The sequence below is a fragment of the Zeugodacus cucurbitae genome, chromosome 6, assembly GCF_028554725.1.
Source record: "Zeugodacus cucurbitae isolate PBARC_wt_2022May chromosome 6, idZeuCucr1.2, whole genome shotgun sequence".
Classification (NCBI taxonomy): domain Eukaryota; kingdom Metazoa; phylum Arthropoda; class Insecta; order Diptera; family Tephritidae; genus Zeugodacus; species Zeugodacus cucurbitae.
This window is the reverse complement of record NC_071671.1, coordinates 53,433,173-53,457,500: the sequence shown is the minus strand read 5'-3', so window position 1 is coordinate 53,457,500 and position 24,328 is coordinate 53,433,173. Positions and strand designations below refer to the sequence as shown.

At 36.5% G+C, this 24,328-nt stretch overlaps 4 protein-coding genes and 1 long non-coding RNA gene across 6 annotated transcripts in view; 1 reads left to right on the top strand and 4 right to left on the bottom strand.

Moving 5' to 3' along the window:
* Positions 1 to 24,328, bottom strand: part of LOC105212593 (gamma-secretase subunit pen-2) — a 303,679-nt gene that overhangs the window by 67,901 nt on the left and 211,450 nt on the right. The window lies entirely within an intron of this gene.
* Positions 878 to 2,926, bottom strand: LOC105212603 (alkaline phosphatase). The gene is made up of 3 exons (XM_011184665.3): positions 2,411 to 2,926; positions 1,321 to 2,329; positions 878 to 1,212 (listed from the first exon to the last, which is right to left on the bottom strand). The coding sequence occupies exons 1-3, from the start codon at positions 2,813 to 2,815 to the stop codon at positions 1,034 to 1,036; spliced, it is 1,593 nt and encodes a 530-aa protein (XP_011182967.1). The 5' UTR covers positions 2,816 to 2,926; the 3' UTR covers positions 878 to 1,033.
* Positions 5,305 to 7,497, bottom strand: Alp-m_10 (alkaline phosphatase). Its single transcript, XM_011184664.3, has 3 exons — positions 6,987 to 7,497; positions 5,903 to 6,911; positions 5,305 to 5,809 (listed from the first exon to the last, which is right to left on the bottom strand). Exons 1-3 carry the CDS (start codon positions 7,395 to 7,397, stop codon positions 5,631 to 5,633), a joined length of 1,599 nt encoding a protein of 532 aa, XP_011182966.2. The 5' UTR covers positions 7,398 to 7,497; the 3' UTR covers positions 5,305 to 5,630.
* LOC105212601 (uncharacterized) lies at positions 7,930 to 9,865 on the top strand. Its single transcript, XR_851733.3, has 3 exons — positions 7,930 to 8,079; positions 8,136 to 8,905; positions 9,124 to 9,865. It is a non-coding gene; the product is annotated as an uncharacterized LOC105212601 (long non-coding RNA).
* Positions 18,851 to 20,909, bottom strand: LOC105212633 (alkaline phosphatase). The gene is made up of 4 exons (XM_054233580.1): positions 20,725 to 20,909; positions 20,344 to 20,666; positions 19,264 to 20,281; positions 18,851 to 19,197 (listed from the first exon to the last, which is right to left on the bottom strand). The coding sequence occupies exons 1-4, from the start codon at positions 20,795 to 20,797 to the stop codon at positions 19,019 to 19,021; spliced, it is 1,593 nt and encodes a 530-aa protein (XP_054089555.1). The 5' UTR covers positions 20,798 to 20,909; the 3' UTR covers positions 18,851 to 19,018.

Genomic DNA, 24,328 nt, shown 5'->3' with positions numbered 1-24,328 from the left:
AGCTGCTTCTATGGAAAAATATGGCAATTTATCTAAAATTCATAGCGGTATAGTTTTTGGGATCACAACTTTTTTAAATTATTTATAAATTTTTAATCGAAAATTAATTGGATTTAATATAATTTTCATCTTTTCTGATCATATTTTTTAAATTGAATAGTTTTCGTTCGACCCACCATCGAGTCTAAGCTTGACTAAAGCTTTCATGCGTAACATGAACTACTGCTGTTAAGTTTTTGAGCAAACATTTCGGTAACAGTAAAGTTTTTAATGTAAACAAGTACACATGAAGTAGTAGCCTCGTAAAAACTTGAGTACGAAACAAAAAATTACTTAATAACTTATATTTTTAGCGAGTTTTGAAAACAAACTAAAAAATTGACAAAGCTCCAATCAGGGCTTAATGTTTGAGTCTGACAATTGGATATAGAAATTTACATATGTACAAAGCCTAAAAGTATGCTATTATTTCAATATTTAGTAATAAATATTTAACAAATGAAATCTTCACTGCATTTAGTTGAGCTTTTTTAAGTTTATTCGAGTTTACTGCAGTAGTCACCGCTGCATTAAAGCCAGTTCTTTAAAAATTGCATGACAAAACTCAATAGTGCTAAGTTTGCTTTGAATGCAATCCTGACATTTTTGACTTTTTCGATTCGCCACTTGATTGCTACATATCTTTAAGCGCTGTCAATAAATGTGTATCTGAAAGCAGCAATAAAGTTTGCGGTTATTTTTTTTTTTAACATTAATAATTTCAATTTACGACAATAAAAATAAAAACTACGTTTAAACAACATGATAACATCTTACCACTGTTGACTATGACACTTTCTAGTTGTTGTTATCACACTTTTATGAGACACACATTACATATCATTAAAGGGATTTAATTTAATCGCTACATGAGCTCTATATTATGTTGCGTGTAGGTCATAAAAACTGTATACATATTTATTTTTTATTTAATCCGAGCACTATGCATAAATATTTAGGCTTAATAGAAGGCGCTTTCCAGCTTGCCACGTGTTCATCCACACATTTTCGGACCGTTACCGATACAACTCGCATATGCCATGAGATGCGGTAGCGAATTCTGTTGCATAACGCCTGTGAAGAGATGCGCCCAGGGACCCGAAGCGTATACGCTCACATCCTCACCGGAATGGACGCCTGCCCTTTGTTTAATGTAGCTGGGCGTCACGAATTCTTAAAAAAAAAAAACATAATATAGAAAATATTAATGCGTTCATAAAATAGTGAGGTTATGTAAAATAATGTCCACTAAATATAATACTACTCTCCATCCTTTATCACCTGGATCTCCCATTTTTCCGGTCAAATCCATTCTGGTGCCGTTTGGATGCAGGTATTGCTGTGGTCCAACTGCATAATCCATTGTAGCGTACGGTACACCATCTTCGGCCGGAGTCACCTCATTCAAACCTAAAATATCAGTACCACGCTCCGAAAAACCAGCCATGGACAAAGGATGACCATGATCCGCTGTCACAACGATTAAAGTCTCTGCTGGATCGGTCATAGCACGTGCTAACTGAATGGCTTTATCGAATTCCAATATTTCATCCAAAGCAAGAGCGAGTTTATTCTCATGATTACCATAGTCTATAAGACCACCTTCGATGAAGATGAAATAACCATTCGGTTTTTGACCGAGGTACGCCAAAGCGACACCAGTCATTTCGGCTAAAGTCGGCTGATTGTCGTCCGCTTTCAAATGATACTCCATCAAACGTGAACCATAGAGACCCATAATATTCGATACTTTAGTGATATTGACACGTAAGAGTTCATCACGATTTCTCGTGATGGCACCATTTGGATGTAGATTCTGCCAGCGTGTTAGTAAATTTCGTCCATCTAAACGTTCACCACGATTACCGAAGAAATCCGTTATCGTATTCGGTAAAAATTTACCCATACCACCACCCATGAGTACATCCAATCTTCTACCTGGCTGCTGTGAGATCAATTGTTGAGCCATATCGGTGCAAGTGTTCGGATCGTTGTCGTATTCCAGCACATCAGCATCGCATTGCCATTGACGATTGGCGACATGCGCGTAACCACCCGAAGGGCTGGCGTGAGTTAGTGAAGTGGTGGTGACGAAACCCGAAGCTTTACCCGCGGCCTGAGCCCAATCGTACAGTGAGGTCAAATGATTTGCGGGATCCATGCTGGCCGTACAATTGTTGTAGTTGACTTTTGCATTGACGCCGAGCATCAGCCCATTCGATTTCACGCCAGTCAAATAAGCGGTTGCTGTGCACGCTGAATCCGCAACTTGCGCATTGGTACAGTAGGTCTGTAAATTAATTGGATGAAATTTGTAACCTCCAAAAATATATATATGTATATTTTAAACTACATTGCGTAGCCAACTCACTCTGCTCAGACCGGTGACGGGGAATTTCTCAAATGACAGCAACTGCTCTTCCCCCGAGTAACCAACACGTTGTCCTTGTAATATCCTTGCTGCCGTAATGGCAGTTAGTGGCATGCCATCACCGAGAAAGAGTATGACATTTTTCGCACGATTCTTATTCAGTGGCTCATTTATACGCTTTTGTAGCTCAGCATGTGCTAGATCGTTCCAGAATTTGGGTTCCATCTCAGCCGGTGGCGTCTTGCGGTTGGTAGTCGCCATGTTTTCAACCAAGACGATGTTGGGCACCCGTTGCATGCCACGTCGTGGTGGCGGTTGCGCATGAAGATCCGCTAAAGCTAGCACCGCCAACTGTATAAGGCACAGTAGTCCCCATAACTTTTCTCGGTTGCATGTTCCAAACATTTTATTATCCTTAAGTTTTGAAGAAGTGCGAAGCCACCAAGTATAGTACACGAGTTCACTTAAACTGCATTCAAAATGTTAGATCGAGCGCCTTATATCGCTGTCCGACTTGAGGCAGTGACTAACAATCGTTTGGGACCGGAAAGTTTTATAACTTATAGATTTGTTACAACCTGTTTGTTTTTTCTATTACACTGTGCTAATATTTAAAGTTAAATATAACTCGTATTTTAATCCACAAAACAACTCGGCAAAATTATAAATTTTCGAGCAAATTGCTTTAAAAGCCGGTAAAACACTTGATTTCATTATGTAAATGCTTATCTTTTTCCAACACTCGCAGACTGCATATGTTGAGGGAGAGAGAGAGAGGGAGAGCAGAAAAGTCATTGATAACAGTAAAAGTTTAACTTTTAGTCCGGTTGCTTCCAATATACTCTTGGAAGTGGTGAATTATTTCTATCATTTCTCAGATCAGATATTTCTCGTCGGTAGAAAGTTAGAGCAGAAATCACTTGGAGTTAATTTGGCAACAAAGTGTTCGGAATAATCTCGTAATTACTTAAGTTTCACATAATTAGTTATTATTTCAGTGAGTTTGGAATTGATTCACGGAATATCCAAAAATGTAGCCTAGTGGTGATCAGTGTAAAATTTTGATATATAGTGAATATTACTACGTATTTACATAAGTATGCACTGAGCCTGAAAGTATGTTCTTGGATTTCGTTCGGGGAAAAATGGCCTATTCTCAATAAGTTTTTGATAAAAACAAGTATGGAAGGGCTACGTTTGGGTGCAACCGAACATTTTATACTCTCGCAATGACTCATATATATGACATTAAGTTCACTAAAATAACGAAAACTACTATATGTGACCTGGTCTACGAAAAGGAAGCTAACGTGCGAAAACTATTTTTCTGGGAAACAGCTGTTAAAAATAAACAACTCTCATCTTCCATCCGTATCAACTAAAAAGTGAAAATTGATTTTTTGACACCTAAGCCTCCTTTCCGTAGACCAGGTCACATATATTGTATATGATGGTAGAGGTAATTCCTGAACCGATTTCATTATTTTAGAGAAATAGAAAAAGATTATCTCTGAATTAAATTAAATTCAATTATCTAAGACATTTACCGATATTTTCGGTAAAAAATTACACTTAGGCACTGGCGATATCTGGCGCCTTAAAAATTTATAGTCCGATTTCGACAATTTTTCCACCAGTGATGCCACACCTCAAATACGGTATTTATATAAAGTTTTATTCCGTTAGCTTCATTGGTTTCTAATATATATATTATAAAGTGTACGAATCAAATGGAATTCAAAATTGAGTTAAATGGTAAGTAGGCGTGGTTGTTAAACGATTTCGCCCATTTTCCATTCATTATGTCATTAAGGTCTTAAGGAAATATTATATACCGAATTTCATTGACATCGGTCCAGTAGTTTTTGTGATCCGGTTTTGAGCAAGTGGGCAACGCCACGCCCATTTTCCATTTTTTTAATCTGCCATTACTCTTATAATTTAGTGTTTCAGATGTTTTCTGTTACTGAGTTAATGGATTTTTAGTAATTTTTAACATAATCGTTGTATGGGAGATGGGCGTGGTTATTTTCCGATTTCAAATATTTTTATGGTGTGTAATGGGGTACGTAAAGGAAACGACTGCAGGAAGTTCGGTTCATAGAGTTTTATTAGTTTGCGAGATATACACAAAAAACTATTTGGGGCGGTGCCACGCCCACTTTCCCACAAAAATTACATTCAAATATGCCCCTCTCTAATGTGATCCCTTGTACAAAATACTACTTTTATAATTTTATTTATGGCATAGTTATGACACTTTGTAGGTTTTAGGCCATTTTGTGGGCGTGGTACTGGTCCGAATTGGCCCATTTTCAATAGTAGTAGACGACAGACCGACATCCGAATGTCAACTCGTCTCTTACTCTTACATGGAAATACACACTTTAGACCAACTAGCATTTCAAACAGAATTTTTTACGGTGCTCTAGATAGATTTGACTTGATAGATTGCTAAGTAGCCAAGATATCAAGTCATAAGAATTATGAAAATGAAATTTCATAGTCCAGATTATGTTGCTTTGAGTAGACACTTACCACATACACATTCCGCAAATCATCCATAATATTTATACACACAATGAATTTTGGTGGCAAAGCATTTGCTCAAGATTTATGGACGCTTATGTTTTGGATATCACAAGTCTTAAAATATTAAGTTATCTTCATTCAAAGAGACTAAGACAGATTTTTTAAGAATAGTGGGGGATCAGATATAAGAAGACATCTCATAAAATGTGTAAGACAAACGCATTGTACAAAAAAACGAACGAAGCCGAAGTCGGCTATACTCGTTTAATCAGTTTAAGCGCCGCTGTAGTAGAAGACGAATATCGTAGGTATATATAATATATATTTAGAATTTTACAATGTCAAATTGAATGCTTACATAATTATCACCGGTATTTACGGAGCACTTTGGCTTGATTTATTATAGAAGATAGCGTTACAAATGATACAAATTACATATTTTCTACATTTTCACATTATTACTTTGAATTTACAACAATAAAAATAAAAAGTACGATTAAACTATTTTATGACATTGTGGCCGCTGTCGACTAAGAATCTTTCTAGTTGCTCTTATCATGATTTTATGAGACACACGTTTTACTTAGGCGTGTGGGGTCATAAAAAACTATATATTTTTTTGCTTAATCAGAACACTATATATAAATATTTAGGCTGAATAGTTGGCGCTCTCCAGCTATCTACATGCTCATCCACACATTTTTGCACCATCACCGATACAACTTGCATACGCCATGAGATGGGGTAGTAAATTTTGTTGCATGACACCTGTGAAAAGATGTTCCCAGGGACCTGAAGCGTATACGGCCACATCCTCACCGGAATGCACACCGTACGTTAGATCTATGTAACTGGGCATAACAAACTCTAAAAAAAAAAACATAAAATGGGAAATATTAATGTGTGTATGAGATTATGTAAAATAATTCCCACTAAATACTACACTCCATCCTTTATTACCTGGATCTCCCATTTTATCGGTCAAATCCATTCTGGTACCGTTCGGATTCATGTATTGCTGTGGTCCAACTGCATAATCCATTGTGGCGTATGGTACACCATCTAAGCCTTGAGCCACATTATTTAAACCTAAAATGTCATTACCGCGCTCAGGGAAACCAGCAAAGGACAAAGGATGACCATGATCCGCTGTCACAACAATTAAAGTCTCCGCCGGATCGGTCATAATACGAGCCAGATGAATGGCTTTATCGAACTCCAAAAGTTCATCCAAAGCAATACCGAGTTTATTCTCATGATTACCATAGTCTATAAGACCACCTTCGATGAAGATGAAATAACCATTCGGCTTTTGATTTAGGAACGCCAAAGCGACACCAGTCATTTCGGATAAAGTCGGCTGATCGTCGTCCGCTTTCAAATGATACTGCATCAAATCTGAATTATATAGACCCATAATATTCGTTACTTTACTGATATTGACACGTAACAGTTCTTCACGATTTCTCGTGATGACACCATTTGGATGTAGATTCTGCCAGCGTGTTAGTAAATTTCGTCCATCTAAACGTTCACCACGATTACCGAAGAAATCCGTTACCGTCTTCGGTAAAAATTTACCCATACCACCACCCATGAGCACATCCAACATTCTTCCCGGCTGCTGTGAGATCAATTGTTGAGCCATATCGGTGCAAGTGCTCGGATCGTTGTCGTATTCCAGCACATCGGCATCGCATTGCCATTGACGATTGGCGACATGCGCGTAACCACCCGAAGGGCTGGCGTGCGTTAGTGTAGTGGTGGTGATGAAACCCGACGCTTTACCTGCGGCCTGAGCCCAATCGTACAGTGAGGTCAAATGATTTGCGGGATCCATGCTGGCTGTACAATTGTTGTAGTTGACTTTTGCATTCACGCCGAGCATCAGGCTATTCGTTTTCACGCCAGTCAAATAAGCGGTCGATGTGCATGCTGAATCCGAAACTTGCACATTGGTGCAGTAGGTCTAAAAATTATGTGGATGAAAACTATCATCGAAAACAAAAAAAAAATATTAAACTGCATGACGTTGCCAACTCACTCTGCTTAGACCGGTGGCGGGGAATTTCTCAAACGACAATAACTGTTCTTCCCCCGGGTAGCCGAGACGTTGTCCTTGTAATATCCTTGCTGCTGTAATGGCGGTCAGTGGCATGCCATCACCGAGAAAGAATATGACATTTTTCGCACGATTCTTATTCAGTGGCTCATTTATACGCTTTTGTAGTTCGCTTTGTGCTTGATTGTTCCAGAATTTCGGATCCATCTCAGCTGGTGGCGTCTTGCGGTTGGTGGTCGTCATGCTATCACCCATAACGATGTTTGGCGTCCGCTGCGCTTTACGTCGTGGTGACGTTGGCGCATGAAAGTCCGCTAAAGCTGGTGACATCAACTGTATAAGGCACAGTACCGTGCATAACTTGACGCGGATACTTCTGTCTTCAATCAACATTTCACTATTTTTGAATTTAGTTAGAAGACAAAGTCGTAAGTTGCGGAACTACCGGGTATACTACACGTCCACTGAGTTCACTTAAACTGCATTGAAAATGTCAGATCGTGCGCCTTTTATCGCTTTCCAACTTGAGAGTTTGTCTAACAAGTATACATTTTTTTCCTTGTGGAATTTTACAGATTTGATAGTGCACTTTCATTACAGCCTGTTTGCGTTCTCTATTACACAATTATAAATTTTCCTAAACACGTGATTTCATTTGTCAAATGCATTATCTTAGTTTCCTTATTTAATTAAAATGTATAACCGTAAACGTGTTAGTAACGGACGGATTAATAACATGCGATGCATTGTAGCAAAATGGCAATTAAGAAAACAATATTTATCTGTTGTTTGTTTGCTCATGTGATTTATGACGTCACTTTAGCCTGCTGTTTAGTTTAAAAATAATCTCAAGTACTTTGATTATTTATAAGTTGAGAGAGTGAGAGATCAGATAAGTTTTTGATAACAGTTAGAAACTGATTTAAACTACTGAATAAACTATTCTACCTCCAGTAGTCCGTCGAAAGTGGAGATCAGACATTCTTAGCATGCCTTAAGACAAATATGAAATAATCTAGTGTGACAATGCTGGAACCCGCATAATCTAGAATGGTGGACAAGTCTCTAAGAATATGTGCGCAATTAATGATATATATTTCAGAGTTCTACTTCTAATATCAATCTTTTCAGCCATATCTGTGACAGCAATGCAAATGGGTCATACAGAAATGACATTGAGAATTCTCCTGGAAGTTTTCTATCTGAGCTAAGACCATGGTATTTCAACTTATAAGCTCATTGTATGTAAAACACCAAATGATGGAAGAGATGTTTTCGGAACTTCATACTTCCTATCCTACCAGCAAGTCTTGAGTACTAGACGGTTTTAATCGAGTTAATCTGCCATCGTTCTAGTACTGCAATTGTTATTAAAGGAGAGGGATTGCATGTTATTTAAGCACCTACGAAAAGCTTTGATCGCCAGAGCTAATCACAATTACAAAAACAATTTAAATGCCCAACAGAATTTAAAGAGAAAGCACATTGCACGCAATAAAATTTGAAAGAGAGAAATGTTCGCATGCAATTTTTTTGCAAAATCTCATCAAATTTTAATAGAATCGTGAGAGCAGAAAGCTTTGTGCTTTTTTCAGTGACATTTGGATATACACACACATATTCAGTCCATCTGTATTCATACCACTTGCAATGCAACCTGTACTTTCCGACCACCAATTGGGGTTGTCGAAGCTTTCCGGCATTCGGACCAACACAGGTCAATAATTTCTAATTTCATTTAAGTACCAGCCGTGCGCATGCAACACAGTTAATTCCGGCCGTCATGCTATTGCAGCTGCTGATTTCCAGTATGTCGTCAAGCGCTTTGAGCCGGAAGTGGTGTAGCTCTAGAGCGGAAATGACTATTTTGAAAAGCGCAATGCGATGAGCAGTTGTTGCAGGTAGGAGAGAAACAAAAGTGAGGGAGAAAGAAATTTTGTGTTCAGAAAAATATTTGCGAAGAAAAAATTGAAATTTAAGGGCCCAACTTAAGTGGTGTGTCTGAAGAGGAAAATACTTAGATTTTTTTTTTAAATCACTAAAAAAGCTTGGGATCCTCTTTAGGATTACAGTAATATCATAACTAATTCTTCGAATGTTTTGTTCTTCCAATTTGCAGAGACTTCGTTTGAGTCTTCCAAAGGCTAATCGGAACTTCAACCAATCTAAAACCCTAGTTAAATGGACTATCGATATCTTTCAATGGAATTGATAGTCTAAACTTAGCAACTATAATTTTGAGGTTATGAAAAACTGATAGAGGTATTAAGAAGAAAAATGTATTCTGTGAGCAGCTACGATCCGTCTGAACTGCGATTTTCGTGCTTCGAACTTATATAATACCAGAGCTATAAGTGAAGAGAGTAAAAAAGTATTCCGACTAGAACAAGAAACCAAAAAAAAAGAAATCGCTTGATCGTCTATATTTTTAGTTGGCAATAAGAACAATTAAAATTCATACTATTTACTTATATACTATGTTGTTATATATTTTTAAACGATGAACAGTTGATTTTAAAAGAAGCTTTATGAAAGTGAAATATTTGAGATAAGTTGTGACGTGATTTGTCAGTTCGGTATGCAGCCTTTCCCAACTGGTTGATTTATTACTTTATTTATTCTTTTATTTAATATTTGCTCAAGTGAGTTTAAACACGTTGACAAAGTGATTTTTATGAACCTTGCGTACTTACTGATTTATGAGTATTTGTGTTTGAGTTGCCGATCCATTATTGTAAGATAAGTGCTGGCTTTAGAATATATGAGGTTCTGTCACACTGAGTTTTTCAATTTATTTATGAAGACAATTCAAGTTCATTTTCATTATTTATTTGTTTTGTAATCAGTCACTTTGGCGTTATTAGACTAAATTGTTGGACTAGCCCAATACTAGTTATTTTGTGACTAGTCCAATAATTGTTGTAATACGTACATATAATTATAATTAAATTTATACATGACTTGTATATAATCACACTTTAATGAATTTCTAATTAGACACTTTGAATAAAACTAGTTATTTTTGGAGTAGTTCGAAATGAGTAACCATTGTAACCACTTTTAACGTGGTTTTCAGTAAATAATATTTCATACCCGCTTTTTTGCCAGTTTACTTTGTAAATTTTATTTGAATTTAATTGTATGTGATTGTTTACAAATAACTGTAGTATATAAATATTTCATACAGACACATCCACAGTAGGGCACAAATTTGGCAGTTACAGCTTTAGGTTGCAGGTGTGTCCATTATCTACAACATAAATAAATATGTAGATATTTCTGCATTTGAATGCCAACATTTGCATGGCTCAGTGCCAGTTTTGCTGGTTGTTTATAAAGTCAAATGGTTGCCACCAATGCGGCTTTGGTGTTAATAAAAGTCAATCAACAGCGCTCTCGGCAGCTAACGCCAACCAACTGATTGTATTTACATACAAAATATTTGCATAAATACGCTTGTCTCTGTGTGTGTGTGTGTGTGTGCATGTGATGGATGGAGTGTTACATTTGTTATTATTTGAGTGTGTGTGTTTTTGTGTATATAAAGAATGCCTGCGGCTTCTTGCAGCGGCCAAATGTGGTTGCTTCCTCATATGAATATATACCTTTATATGTAGGTATGTGTGTTTGAGTATTTGTATTATGTGGTATCCAACATCGCCCACAGCTTGTTATCTCTTTTATTCAATTCTCTGCAAGGCATGTGGCGTTCAGTTGACAGCAGGTGTTGCTGCGTACTATACATAATTAGCAGCAAACACCTGTGATTATTTTTTATTTTCTCAAAGAAATTTGTATTTTTTCGCTTATTTGATTGTACTTAATTATTTCGTTTAAATTGTAATTAAATTAGTTAAGTTTTCGTATTATTGTTGTGGGTAGCAATGAGGTAGGCAATGGGTATTGGAGCAAATACAAATTTTTCGAGAGATTCGATTTTCGAAGCTAGTCTCCAAAATCGAAATATTTGCCTTCGAAGTTCGAAAAAAGAATTAGTTTAACTATTATTGAATAAAAAAAATTATATTTAGTCCAATACCCAGAACAACTTGGCTAATCTGAATTTAATTAAAAATAAAATATCAAATAAAATATGAATATCAACTTGAGTTCGGTGATTTATATCTGAAATTACTGCTTTAGAGTAGATATTAGATACGGAGATATCCTTGAAAAATTTTTGTCAGGTGTTACTGAACCTCTACTGAAATCTTTAAATTTTTGGAAGTTAATGCGACTTCTCAACGACTAAACTCAATGAAATTCAAAAGCGCTGAAAAGTTCTTTATACATGCAACAAATTCCTCCATGATAACCATGGACCACCAAAGTCATCTACCGTCTAAGGACAGGTCTTGAGGTTATTATCGGTTATGGTTCTTAACGTTATTGGTTATTATTATTTCGAATAACTTTAGTTTCGACTCTTCTCACATATTTATATAGAACGAAAAAAATCAGAAACACCAAATTTTACAAAATAAATTGAGGAAGGAAGCTGGTTGGGCGTGGCATCGCACACTAATGTGTCAAAAACCATATATCAGGAACTACTAGGCCGATTTCAATGAAATTCTGTACATAACACTCTCTTGACACCCTGATGGTACGGATGGAAAATGGGCGAAATCGGTTGACAACAACGACAACTTCCCATATAACTCAATTTTTAGTTCCATCTTATTCCTTGAGTTTATAATATATAAAAATTTACACAAATACTCATAGATCTGTGATCTGTGGCATCACTTGTGAAAAAAATTTAGAAATCGGACTATAACTTCTCAATGCCCCGAATATCGAATATGAAGAACTTCGTGCCTTATGGTAATTTTTCACCGAAAATGTCGGTAAATCTCTCAGATATATTAATGTTATTCAGAGGAAATCATTTTCTTCTAATAGTGTGCCTCTGTTCCAGAAATTATTAAAATCATGTCCTAACTTCTCCTAGCTCCCATATATCTAATTATAGGTTTTCCAAAATTACGGTAGGCTTTATTTCGCATATATCGGTTAATATGTGAGATATCTGAGCCAAATTAAGTGAGCGAATACTCTTGGATATTGTGTACTTTGGTAATGAGTGAAATCGATTCAAAAATTATCTCAGCCCCCATATACTATATATGATGAGTTTCATTAATCTAGAGAGTATAAAATTTTCGGTTGCATCCGAACTTAGCTTTTTCTTACCTGTTTATAATTATTTTTAAGCTTCTTTAGTAATATGAAACACAGTTTATGTTTCATAATAGGATTTCATTTTCGTTTTGTTAATAAATCCCTTAAATTTCTCTATAAAGGTTAACTATTCCGTTCAATTTTTTACATAATCGTTCAGTGTGTCCTTACGTACCATATAAAGATTCATTCATTTTCAAAGTTCAACAGTCAATACTCGCCATCTAATGAATTGAAGGGAAATATCAAATTTCAGACTTCTTCCGCATACTTTTACACCCATAGTAGTCACATATGTAAATATGTATTTATTGTTGCACATTTATTTTATTTTGAAACCTGCCACTAAAAGTCCAACTTGACACCGAGGGGCCCGCTTTGCATGCCGCCTTGCATTTGTGTGAGTGCATTAAATGCTCATAAAAACTGCGATTTATGCAAATGTTTTTGTTATGGCACTTGGCCACTTTGCAACAGCTATGACCGGCGGTGAGTAGTCAGGAGAACGGACGGACGAATGGACAGACATTTGATGTGCAGCTGCGGTTGTATGCTAATGTGTTAGTGTGTGGGTGTGCTGTTGGCGCATCCAAAGAAAATAGCAAAAGGGTGAGAATTTGTGCGCGAATGCAAAACGGTAAAGTTTTGAAAAAATAAAAGAATATAAAAAAATAAAGAAAAAAGTGCAAAAAATGCACACTATTCAATGTTGAATTACATACAAATACTTATACATAGTTGTAATGCGCTTTTATAGACCCGCAGTCAACTAGAAAATTATACAGCAGTAAATAAATATTTAGTCAAATCCCTGGTTGTGCATAAAATATAAATGATTTTCTAATGTGTATAAAATCTCTATATATGTATGTGTGTGTGTATATGCTAATCATATTCGATTTTTGATATTAATGCTGAGCTAGAGATTTGTGAATTTAGTAGCACTTTTGAGCTTCTATTGCACTCAAGTAAGCTTATGCAAATCGCATTTCAAAGACAGATATGCTTAACAGCAAGTGAAAAGCATTTATTGAGAGTGTAATATTAATATTCTCTTTGCTTGCTAAAAATATACTACTTTAAACTTTGCATTTTGCCATAAAAAATATGTAGTAAAATATTTATGACAATTTTTTTATGATTTCACAGCACTCACCTTTATGCATAAAATCATTTTTTTCTGCGTTGCTTGCTATTCTTAGACACATGTCTGATAGCTGGCCTGGCTTTCTCCAACTCAAGTAAACATTATTATTGTGTCACTAAATCAGCTTCTGCTTGGTAACATGTGCAGTACAGTGTGGCCTCTGAAAGGAGAATATAATCAAGAGAAATAAGTTAACAGAAATTTTATTTATTTTGTGAATTAAAAAAAAGACAATTAACATTGCAATATATATATACATAATAAAGACAGCAAATATATAATAAAAATGTAAATAATATGAAGTTAAAAAATTCCTTAAGGGTTAGCTGCCAAACTAGCTGTCAAAGTGACAGATGATTCTGACATTTAACTTCATTATGCTATAGCAAGAACACACACCGGACAAAGGTTTAAATATCTGGATCATCTAGTTCTAAAACTTGGGTTTGGAACGAAAAATCCTACAGAACGGAGGAAGGACCATATTTCTGGCTTAACGGGTAGATATAAAAATAATACTGTCATATTTAAGGTGGATAATCACTTAATATACTCTGAAGTTTTATTTTTTAAAGCTGGCAACTCATACTTTTTTAAACCAACCAATATTGTTATCAATGGTGGTATCCTTACAAATGGTTACCCTAATTTTAGAACTTCTCAGTCGTTAGACTACAATTTGAGAGGCAGGACCATGTTGAAGACCTAGCAACGATTAACCTTTTAGACCGATTTGAGTAATAATACCATAAATATCCATTGTCGAGATCTTTAATGCAAGGAAATGAGAAAACACACACAACATAGAAACCGACTAAATCTATAATTTTATTGCCGTTTCTTATATAGATGTTTCTTCAACACATTATGACAAGTTATATAACACAAACCTGAGGCTTGAACGTTTTTAATACTAAATCAATCCAGAAAATAATGGTTCCTGATTATTCAAACCATTCAAACTGAGGCTAACACTTTAAAGCGAAGGAAACTCATTGACATATATTCTTATAGGTTCCTCAAACTATAGAAAGGCAGAATGGCAGAAAATAAAAATAAAAGATCTCTTAGTTCCCCACGCAGGGTTGCACAGATTGTAATATAAAACTTATAAATTAAATAAGTTCACTGTATCGGGTACGAACTGTATATATGTATGTACATAAATAACTTAAGCACAATATACTTCCCTACTTGGGTGTTACGTATGCTCTAGATTTTATCTCGTATTTTTATTTATTTCAACTAATCGTTTTATAATGGTTTGCTGCTAAGGAGTTCTCCGGCGGCTGAATAAAATGTCACGTAGACACCTGTACTGTGTAGAGTGTGCCAAACAAAATTGCTGAACAGAATTCCTAAATTTTGTATTAACTCAAGTACGAACACTGTTTTGGCATCTCAGTGTGATAAAAAGTAACGGTTTCGCAGATGTTATCTCGGTTGTCTTTTTATGGTTTATTTAACTAAGTATGGGATTAGAAAATTCACATATTGTTGTTTGAAAAAGATTAACACTGGGTTACCAAAACGCCGCCCACACACACTAACGGGTTATAAATAAAATTATGATTGAAGAAGACTATAAATGCAATTTAAAGAAAGTTTTATTAAAAAAAAAAGATTTATGAAAATACATTTCTGAATTATCTATATTGGACGGAATTTTTGTTTCTAGAAACAAAGGACGGTTCGAACGTTACAAATTGAGAACTTCTCTCCACTTCAGCGAATTAGTCGCAACACTTATCACCTTCACCAATACAGGCTGCATAGGCCATTAGATGCGGAAGTGTGTTTTGTTGCAAGTGACCAGTGAAGAGATGAGCATATGGTCCAGACGCCCAAACACCCACATCATCACCAGCATGATTGCCCATCGCGGCCTTAATATAACTTGGGAAGATGAAATCTATAAGAAATGACACACACTTTTAAATAAGTAACTTCGAAAACCTGCAAGACTTACCTGGATTGCCGCCGAATTGTCCGTGCAACTCTTTACGTTCGCCATTTTCATCCAAGTATTGTTCAGGTCCAACAGCATAATTGAGAGTAGCATAACTAACGCCATTGGCGTCAATGCCCATGTTATTCAAACCCAAAATATCATTGCCACGCTCGGGATAACCAGAGATACTGAGTGGATGTGCGTGATCAGCGGTGACGACGATGAGTGTATCTTCGGGATCTGTCATACGGCGCGCCAAGTCCACAGCCTTTTCAAGTTCAATAGTCTCATCAAGACTGATGCCCGGCATATTTTGATGATTACCATAATCGATGAGACCACCCTCAATGAAGACGAAATAACCATTCTTGTTCTTACTCAAAAACTTAATTGCTTTTTCGGTCATTTCGGATAGAGTAGGCTCACACTCGGTGGCATGATGATGGAAATTCATCAACTTCGATTGGAATATACCCAAAATGCTGGAAGTTTTTTCAAGATTGATTGCGTTCATCTGTTTACGGCTGCTGACGACAACACCACCTTGATGTCTGCGTTGCCATTCGGAGAGTAAATTCTTACCATCCGAACGTTCACCGGGGTTACCGAATGGATCGATCATAGTTTTGGGTAAAAATTTACCAATTCCACCACCCATAATGAAATCCAACTTACGTCCAGGTTCTTCAGTAACCAATTGTTGAGCAATATCTTTGCAAGCTGGTGTATAATCATCGCCTAAAAATCTGCGTGTATCAGTATCGGATTCCCATAAACGATTCGAGACGTGCGCATAACCACCGGTCGGACTGGCGTGTGTCAATGAAGTTGTTGTAATGAAACCGGTAGATTTACCAGCAGCTTGTGCCCAATCGTAGAGGGATGTAAGATCGTTAGCCGGATCCATAGATGCTTTACAGTCATTGAAATCAACATTTGCGCCAACGCCCAAAGAGAGAATATTGGTTTTAACGCCTGTTAGGTAAGCAGTGGAGGTGCATGCCGAATCTGCTACTTGTGCGTTAGTACAATAGGTCTAAATGCATATCATATTAAATATAATTTGTTTTCCATTTGTACTTCCAGTGTGAACTCACTCTGCTCAAGCCGGTGTATGGGAATTTTTCAAAGCTCAATTGTGACTCCTCACCGGGTCTTCCCTCACGTTGTCCCTTGAGTATACGCGCCGCGGCAACTGTGGTCAGCGGCATGCCATCACCAAGGAAGAATATGACATTCTTGGCTTTGTTGGTATTTAGCGGGTTCAAGCGTTTCTGTAACTCTTCATGAGCTGAGCGACGCCAAAAATTGGGATCCAGTTCTTCTTGGGGTACAGCATCTTTGCTTAGCGGCATGCCTAGTCCGGTCATTAGGAACCGATTGGTGCTTGAAAATGCCGTCGGTACGTGCACATCAACTATATAATTTTATGTTTTTTTTCCAAATTAATTAAAAATACATTTTGTTTGCAAGGATCGCGGCCTTACCTGGTGGTTGATGTGCCAGTACCACACTGACGATCACGAGCACGGTGCTCACTCTGATGCTGGCGTGTAACATTTCGTCGGACTCTTCCTCAGAAATATAATTATTTAGAATTTAAAACAAAACTGTGTGTGTGGACTCTGCTCCAATGTGGTTAGGCTTCTTCGATTTGTTCGCAAACACTGATTCCAAGAAGTCAGTCCGCTGCTTTTATATTTCAATTAATTAGCGCGTGGGCATGGTATGGCCGATGCTTGGGGCGCTAAAGTCTTGCGCTTATCTTTATAATCTGTGCTATGTTTATTTTCGGATGAGTTTTTTTTCTACTTTTGACGAAATGTTAAAATACCAAAGTACATAATGAATATAAGAGAGTGTACTGAAGTCCTACTCGTGGGAAAAATTTGACGAAATGAAAGATCTTGGTGAGCTCAGCAAGATATACCTATTCACTAAATGTGTTTATGACATTGCTTGAAGCACATAGCGCGGTTCTGTTTCTATTTCAAACCAAATTAGGGACTGTAATAGACATTTCGGTAGATCACAAAGAATTATACTTCGACATTTGTGTACGTTGATCCGTTATGATCGTTGAAAGATACGCTTGGTTCGCCGAAGGTGTTTCACAAATATTTCTGACTTATTTACCTAATTATATGGCATTAAATCGATCAGAAGATCGGCGACTCTTAATTACATGAGAGGGGTACTATTTGCACTGAGAATTATTTCCATAAGTTTATCTGATGAAATCATGATAGCCTTGAAGAATGTGTCCTTTGACAATTGAGCTGGCCAAAAAGTATAATGAACCAAATTTGGTTAAATTTTGTTGAGTATCTCAGGTTAAAGTGGCCAATTCTAGTGGAGGGCTCAGTAGCATGTCCAAATGGAAGAAAACTATCATATGTGGTATGATCATAAATATGCCAATGAACTCACAAATACTGATCATTTGGTACTAACTTGCGTGAAATGGATGATACACGACTATATAGCATGAGCTCCTAAATACATTTTTTCGAGCTAATCTTGTCATCTGTCGTCTTGTCAATGATCTTTAGCGTTTAAGGAGCTGCAATTTAGCGGATATAGACTTTTTGGTGGAAAACAAGGAGCTTCATAAATATTTCAATTCTTTTAGGAAACTATTCGAGAGATGTTTTCTATATTTTTTATCCATGAATAAAGTCGTTTTCCACAATTTTGTTCTATCGAATTATAACCGTAGAAATGTCAAAAATGTGAGCAGGTAAAAAAAAGCTGTAAATACTCTAAGCTTTTACTCAATATTTTCACTCACTCAATGTAGTTAAAGTTTGAGTAGAAAACGACAGCTTCTTTAGGTATCTTTTGAATGTGCTGAATTTCTACAACGGCCAAAACTAGCGAAAGCTTTTATCAAAGCTTTCCGGCAGATCACAATAATGACAATGAAATTGAGATGTGCAATGGTATATAAAATTAAATCGAATGGAAAGACAAAATTACAAGTTGACCAGAAAATTTGAGTCAAACACCGTGATCATTTGGAAGATTTGGAAGAAAATCAATTTAACGATGTCAGCCCATTCATATAGCTTTTTCTGCATCCATTTAAATATTACGGAAGCTTTTCACCAGCAGAGATCGCTGGTTTGATTCTAGAGCTTGGGTAATCAATCTGAAATTATCGCTTCGAGATCTGGATGAGTAGTAGTTCGAACTAACACAGCATATCGAACATTAACCTCTCAAGGCGTTCTTTGTTTGGGCTAGGAGAGACAGAGCGTCTGTTAAGTATCGCTCCTCCAGCTTAGGTATGATATTTGTATGTTTGTATGTTCTTCGGGTTAACTCAAATTGGATATCATAAAAAGTAACGATTTTACAACTTTTATCTCGGTTGTTGTTTTTATGACTCAGTTGACTTATTATAGGATTAAAAATGTAACAAATTGTTGTTTGCTAAACATTAACACTGATTTACCCAAAGACCGCCCACTCACACTAGCGTCTTATAAATTAAATTACAATTGAAAGAGGCGAAAATAAATGCAAATTAAAGGATTGTTTATTTTATAAGTAATATTTATGAAAGTACAGTTGTGTAGAATTCAAATATATTGAAGTTGTTTTCTCGAAAACGTTACGTGTTTTTATGAAAATCTACATTGGACGCAATTTTGAGGACGGATTTTTTGTTTACAGAAACAGAGACGGTATAACCGTTACAAATTGAGAACTTCTTTCCATTTCAGCGAGTCAATCACAACACTTAGCACCTTCGCCAATACAGGCTGCATAGGCCATTAGATGCGGAAGTGTATTTTGTTGCAAGTGACCAGTGAAGAGATGAGCATATGGTCCAGACGCCCAAACACCTACATCATCTCCAGCATGATTGCCCATCGCGGCCTTAATATAACTTGGGAAGATGAAATCTATAAGAAATGATGTAGTTATACCACACTTTTAAATAAGTAACTTAGGAAGCCTGCAAGACTTACCTGGATTGCCGCCGAATTGTCCATGCAACTCTTTACGTTCGCCATATTCATCCAAATATTGCTCAGGTCCAACAGCATAATTGAGAGTAGCATAACTCACACCATTAGAATCGACGCCCATGTTATTCAGACCCAAAATATCATTGCCACGCTCGGGATAACCAGAGATACTGAGTGGATGTGCGTGATCAGCGGAAACGACGATGAGTGTATCTTCGGGATCTGTTAAACGACGCGCCAAGTCCACAGCCTTCTCAAGTTCAATGGTCTCATCAAGACTGATACCAGGCATATTTTGATGATTACCATAATCGATGAGACCACCCTCAATGAAGACGAAATAACCATTCTTGTTCTTACTCAAAAACTTAATAGCCTTTTCGGTCATTTCGGATAGAGTAGGCTCAGTTTCGGTGGCATGATGATGGAAATTCATCAACTTCGATTGGAAGATACCCAAAATGCTGGAAGTTTTTTCAAGATTGATTGCGTTCATCTGTTTACGGCTGCTGACGAAAACTCCACCTTGATGTCGGCGTTGCCATTCGGAGAGTAAATTCTTACCATCTGAACGTTCACCGGGCTTACCGAATGGATCAATCATGGTTTTGGGTAAAAATTTACCAATACCACCACCCATTATGAAATCCAATTTACGTCCCGGTTCTTCAGTAACCAGTTGTTGGGCAATATCTTTACAAGCCGGTGTATAATCATCGCCTAAATAGTTGCGTGTATCCGTATCGGATTCCCATAAACGATTCGAGACGTGCGCATAACCACCGGTCGGACTGGCGTGTGTCAATGAAGTTGTTGTAATGAAACCGGTCGATTTACCAGCAGCCTGTGCCCAATCGTAGAGAGATGTAAGATCATTAGCCGGATCCATGGATGCTTTACAGTCATTGTATTCGACATTTGGGCCAACGCCCAAAGAAAGAATATTCGTTTTTACACCAGCAAGGTAAGCGGTGGAGGTACAAGCCGAATCGGGCACTTGTGCGTTAGTACAGTAGGTCTGGCGAGTTATATAATCACATTAGCATAAAGATATAATATACATAGCTTTCTGCTACTCACTCTGCTCAAACCGATGTAGGGGAATTTTTCGAAACTCAATTGTGACTCTTCGCCGGGTCTTCCCTCACGCTGTCCCTTCAGTATACGCGCCGCGGCAACTGTGGTTAGCGGCATACCATCCCCTAGGAAGAAGATGACATTCTTTGCTTTGTTGGTATTTAACGGGTTTCTCAAGCGTTGCTGCAACTCTTCATTCGCCGAGCGACGCCAAAAATTGGGATCTAGTTCTTCACGTGGCACAGCATCACTGGTTAACGGCATACCTAGTCCGGTCATTAAGAACCGATTGGTGCTCGAAAATGTCTCCGGTACATGCACATCAACTAGATAATTTGTTTTAATTTAGTAAGTTCTTATTTATACCAAGAATAGTGAGCTTACTTGGTGGCTGATGCGCCAGCACGACGCTGACTACCATAAGCACGGTGCTTACTATAATGCTGGCGTGTAACATTTCACTGAGAATTTCCCTGAGAAAAATAACTACTATTTTAAATTTATAACGAAACGGTGAGTGTGAGTTGACCCTGTGATCAGGCTCCTTCGATTTGGCCACAAGCACTGATTCTAAGAACTTCGGCTGCTGCTTTTATATTTCAATTAATTAGCATGTGGACATGGTATTGCCGACGTTGGGGGGGTCAAAGTCGTGCGCTTATCTTTATGATCTGTGCTATGTTTGTTCTCGGTTGAATTTTTGGTATATTTGATGAAAATTTAAAATGCCAAAATACATAGAGATATAGATATACAGTGGAACTTCTCAAACTCTTATCACCATAATCCACAAAAAAACTTCGAGTTATAGAGACTGCGAGTTATAGAAATTTTCATTAAAACATAGTTTTTTCCAAAATCTGTAAAATATAGATTTACCCACAGGTTTAGTTATTTACTTCGCAATAAGTTTTATTTAAATACATTAAAATATGTATTCTGTAATTTTGTTTGTTGTACTTTGCCATTGTTCGGCTCTTGACGTATGTATCTCATTTTGTTCGCCTACATACAAATATAGGAACCTCTTTAAAATTATTCCTTGATAGTAAAATTTTAAATTTTGTTTTATGCCCTGATCGAAAAGTTCGATTTATGGAACGAAATTTGTATGAAATTGCCTTGCATCTAATTGCATCTATTGCCAATTCAAGAGTTTGAGTTATGGAGATCTTCGACTTATAGAAGTTCTAGTTATGGAAGTTCCACTGTATGCCCATATGGAATTTTTTACTTTGTTTTTCATTTAATTTAATCCATAACGGTGTATAGTGGTGAGGAGAACACGTGCTGCTCAAATATCATGTTGTTTTATTACCTATGTTTACCGCAATTATAGTGCTCTGCTAAATCTGGCGAACCACTTTGGTAAAACACAAAAATATATATGTATCTAAGACTTCTTATTTACACTCGTTTGTTCTACGCAATTCACGTTTAGTGACACCAAACATAAAAAAATTTCAGTTGTTGGGTATATTTAGAATTTCAGTATGTCTATCCAGTTAAGAAAATAAAAATGACTAAACAATTTGTCTCTCTTAAAGAATATTTTTGTGTACAGTCTACTAAAGACTTAGTAGTGGGGACAAATGAGGTTATCATTTTCGTTAGCACTGTGAGATATACGTCAATTCAGTTATTCAAAGTTTTTATGACGTTGTCCGAAGCCATAGGTCGCACTTGCGGCTAATTTATAGAGAAGTCTTGTTCACAATCCAAAATTTCTAAACTATATAAAATATATCATAAACTACATTAGACACTAGGTTAGTTTGCGGTGTTCATCCTCGTTATAATATAATCCACAGAGGTCGTCACTTCGACAGCTGTGTACGTAAATTGTTTGCCAAGTGCCGCTAAATATAGATGAAAGATATGCTCATGAGTCGACAAAGCGCCTTGAGATGTCTTAACCAAAGTCGAAGCTAAACAGAAGAAGTATCTACTGTCATGTGAAAAATAATAGGGACACTTGCTTGAAAATAGGTAAAAAATAAAATTAAAAATAAAATAAAACAAGAAAAAACGTTAACTTCGGCTGTACCGAAGCTAATATACCCTTCACAGGTACATACGATCGGAACAATTTCTTCGGAGATTATATTATTACTTTAAGCAGTAATCCATGCCAAATTTCGTGAAGATACCACGTCAAATGCGAAAATTTTCCATACAAGCCCTTGATTCCGATGGTTCGGTTTGTATGGCAGCTATATGCTATAGTGAACCGATCTGAACAATTTTTTCGGAGATTAAATTATTTCTATAAACAATAACTCACACCAAATTTCGTGAAGATATGTAGTAAAATGCGGAAGTTTTCCATACAAGCCCTTGATTCCGATCGTTCAGTTTGTATGGCAGCTATTTGATATAGTGGTCCGATATCGGCAGTTCCGACAAATGAGCAGCTTCTTGAAGAGAAAATAATATCTGCAAAGTTTCAAAACGATATCTTAAAAACTTAAGGACTAGTTCGTATATATACAGACGGACATGGCTAAATCGACTCAGCTCAACATACTGATCATTTATATATATACTTTATAGGGTCTCTGACGCTTCCTTCTGGGTGTTACAAACATCGTGACAAACTTAATATATCCTGTCTGTTCAGGGTATAAAAATTATCAAAAATGTAACATGCAATTGTTTGCTGGGATGTCAGTGAAGTAAAGAACCGTTATCAAAGAAAAAATGTTGATCATTTTGTGAAGAAAGATCGTTTTTGAGTGTGCGAAATAATAGGGACATGTGTCATGTGCCCCTATTATTTTTCACATGACTGTATATGTTTTTAGCGCCAGGTCTTGAATCTATATATTCGAAATACACACACCCGGAAGATAAGAGAGTTATTTAAAAAATAAATTCCATGAGAAAAGTATTTCGTTCATTTATAATAATTTAATTTGTGCCTATAAGCAACATCCTGTAACTAATGAACCAGGATACATAGGACTTTGAAATTTTTATCACTTCATATTGGAGTTAACACTTATATATGTCTGTCCTAAAAAAATGTTAGCTCCGCCTATTTTAATTCGGGCATGAGAGGTTTAAAGAATTCGCATGGGGGACTGCTGATTCTACAGCAAGTTATTTAAAAATATTAAATATTAAAAAGTATTACAAAGATTTTAGAAAATGTTGATCTATATATACTCTGAGACTATCCAAAGCGTGAAAATACACAAGATAAAGTTTTTTACTGTATATTCTCACACAAGGCATATAAAGTTTGAGTAGAAAATAAATTATAATTTCAATACGTTATACAACACTTTTTTGAATGTGGTGAATATTTCCAAAAGCTTCCATCAAAGCTTTTACTAGATCGTAACAATGAAATTGGTCTTAACAAATCATATCATAATATGTATAACAAGTATAGTCTTCTTCTTTCTTGGGAAAGAGCCTTAGAAATTAGTGCTACCATACTTATTGGAATTGATATATACCAGGATCATAATGGAGCTTTTCTAATCTCAAGCCCACTGGATAGGATTTGCGAATCTGATGAAAATTAGGTTTACTATACTGAGAACTTCTGAGGTTTTCAAGGGAGTCAGACTATAGGAAATGGGAAGTGTGTAATTGCTATTGGGGAAGTCATTGCATTGTTTGAAATATCCAGGCGAATCAAGGTCTGGATAAATTGGGATTTAAAATTTCGAACAACTATCCCGAAAGCAATTGTTTTAAGGCTTCTTAAGACAGCGTTAGGGGTTATTCGATTCCCAGGAAGCTATTCTATTTTATAGGTTTCTCAGAAGCCAACCTAGTTACAGTAACATCCTAAATGAAGAATTACGGAGAAAACATCTCAGTAGGTTTTGTTTGGTGAGAACTTAACCACACTCCTTGATAGAGATTAGACTACCCCTGTGAGGTGGTCTAACAGTTAATTCCTATTAGTTCTAGGTTATCACTCTGTTACTGAGTTTATGGTTTTTATCTTAGATTTAGTAGTTTTACCAGGGAA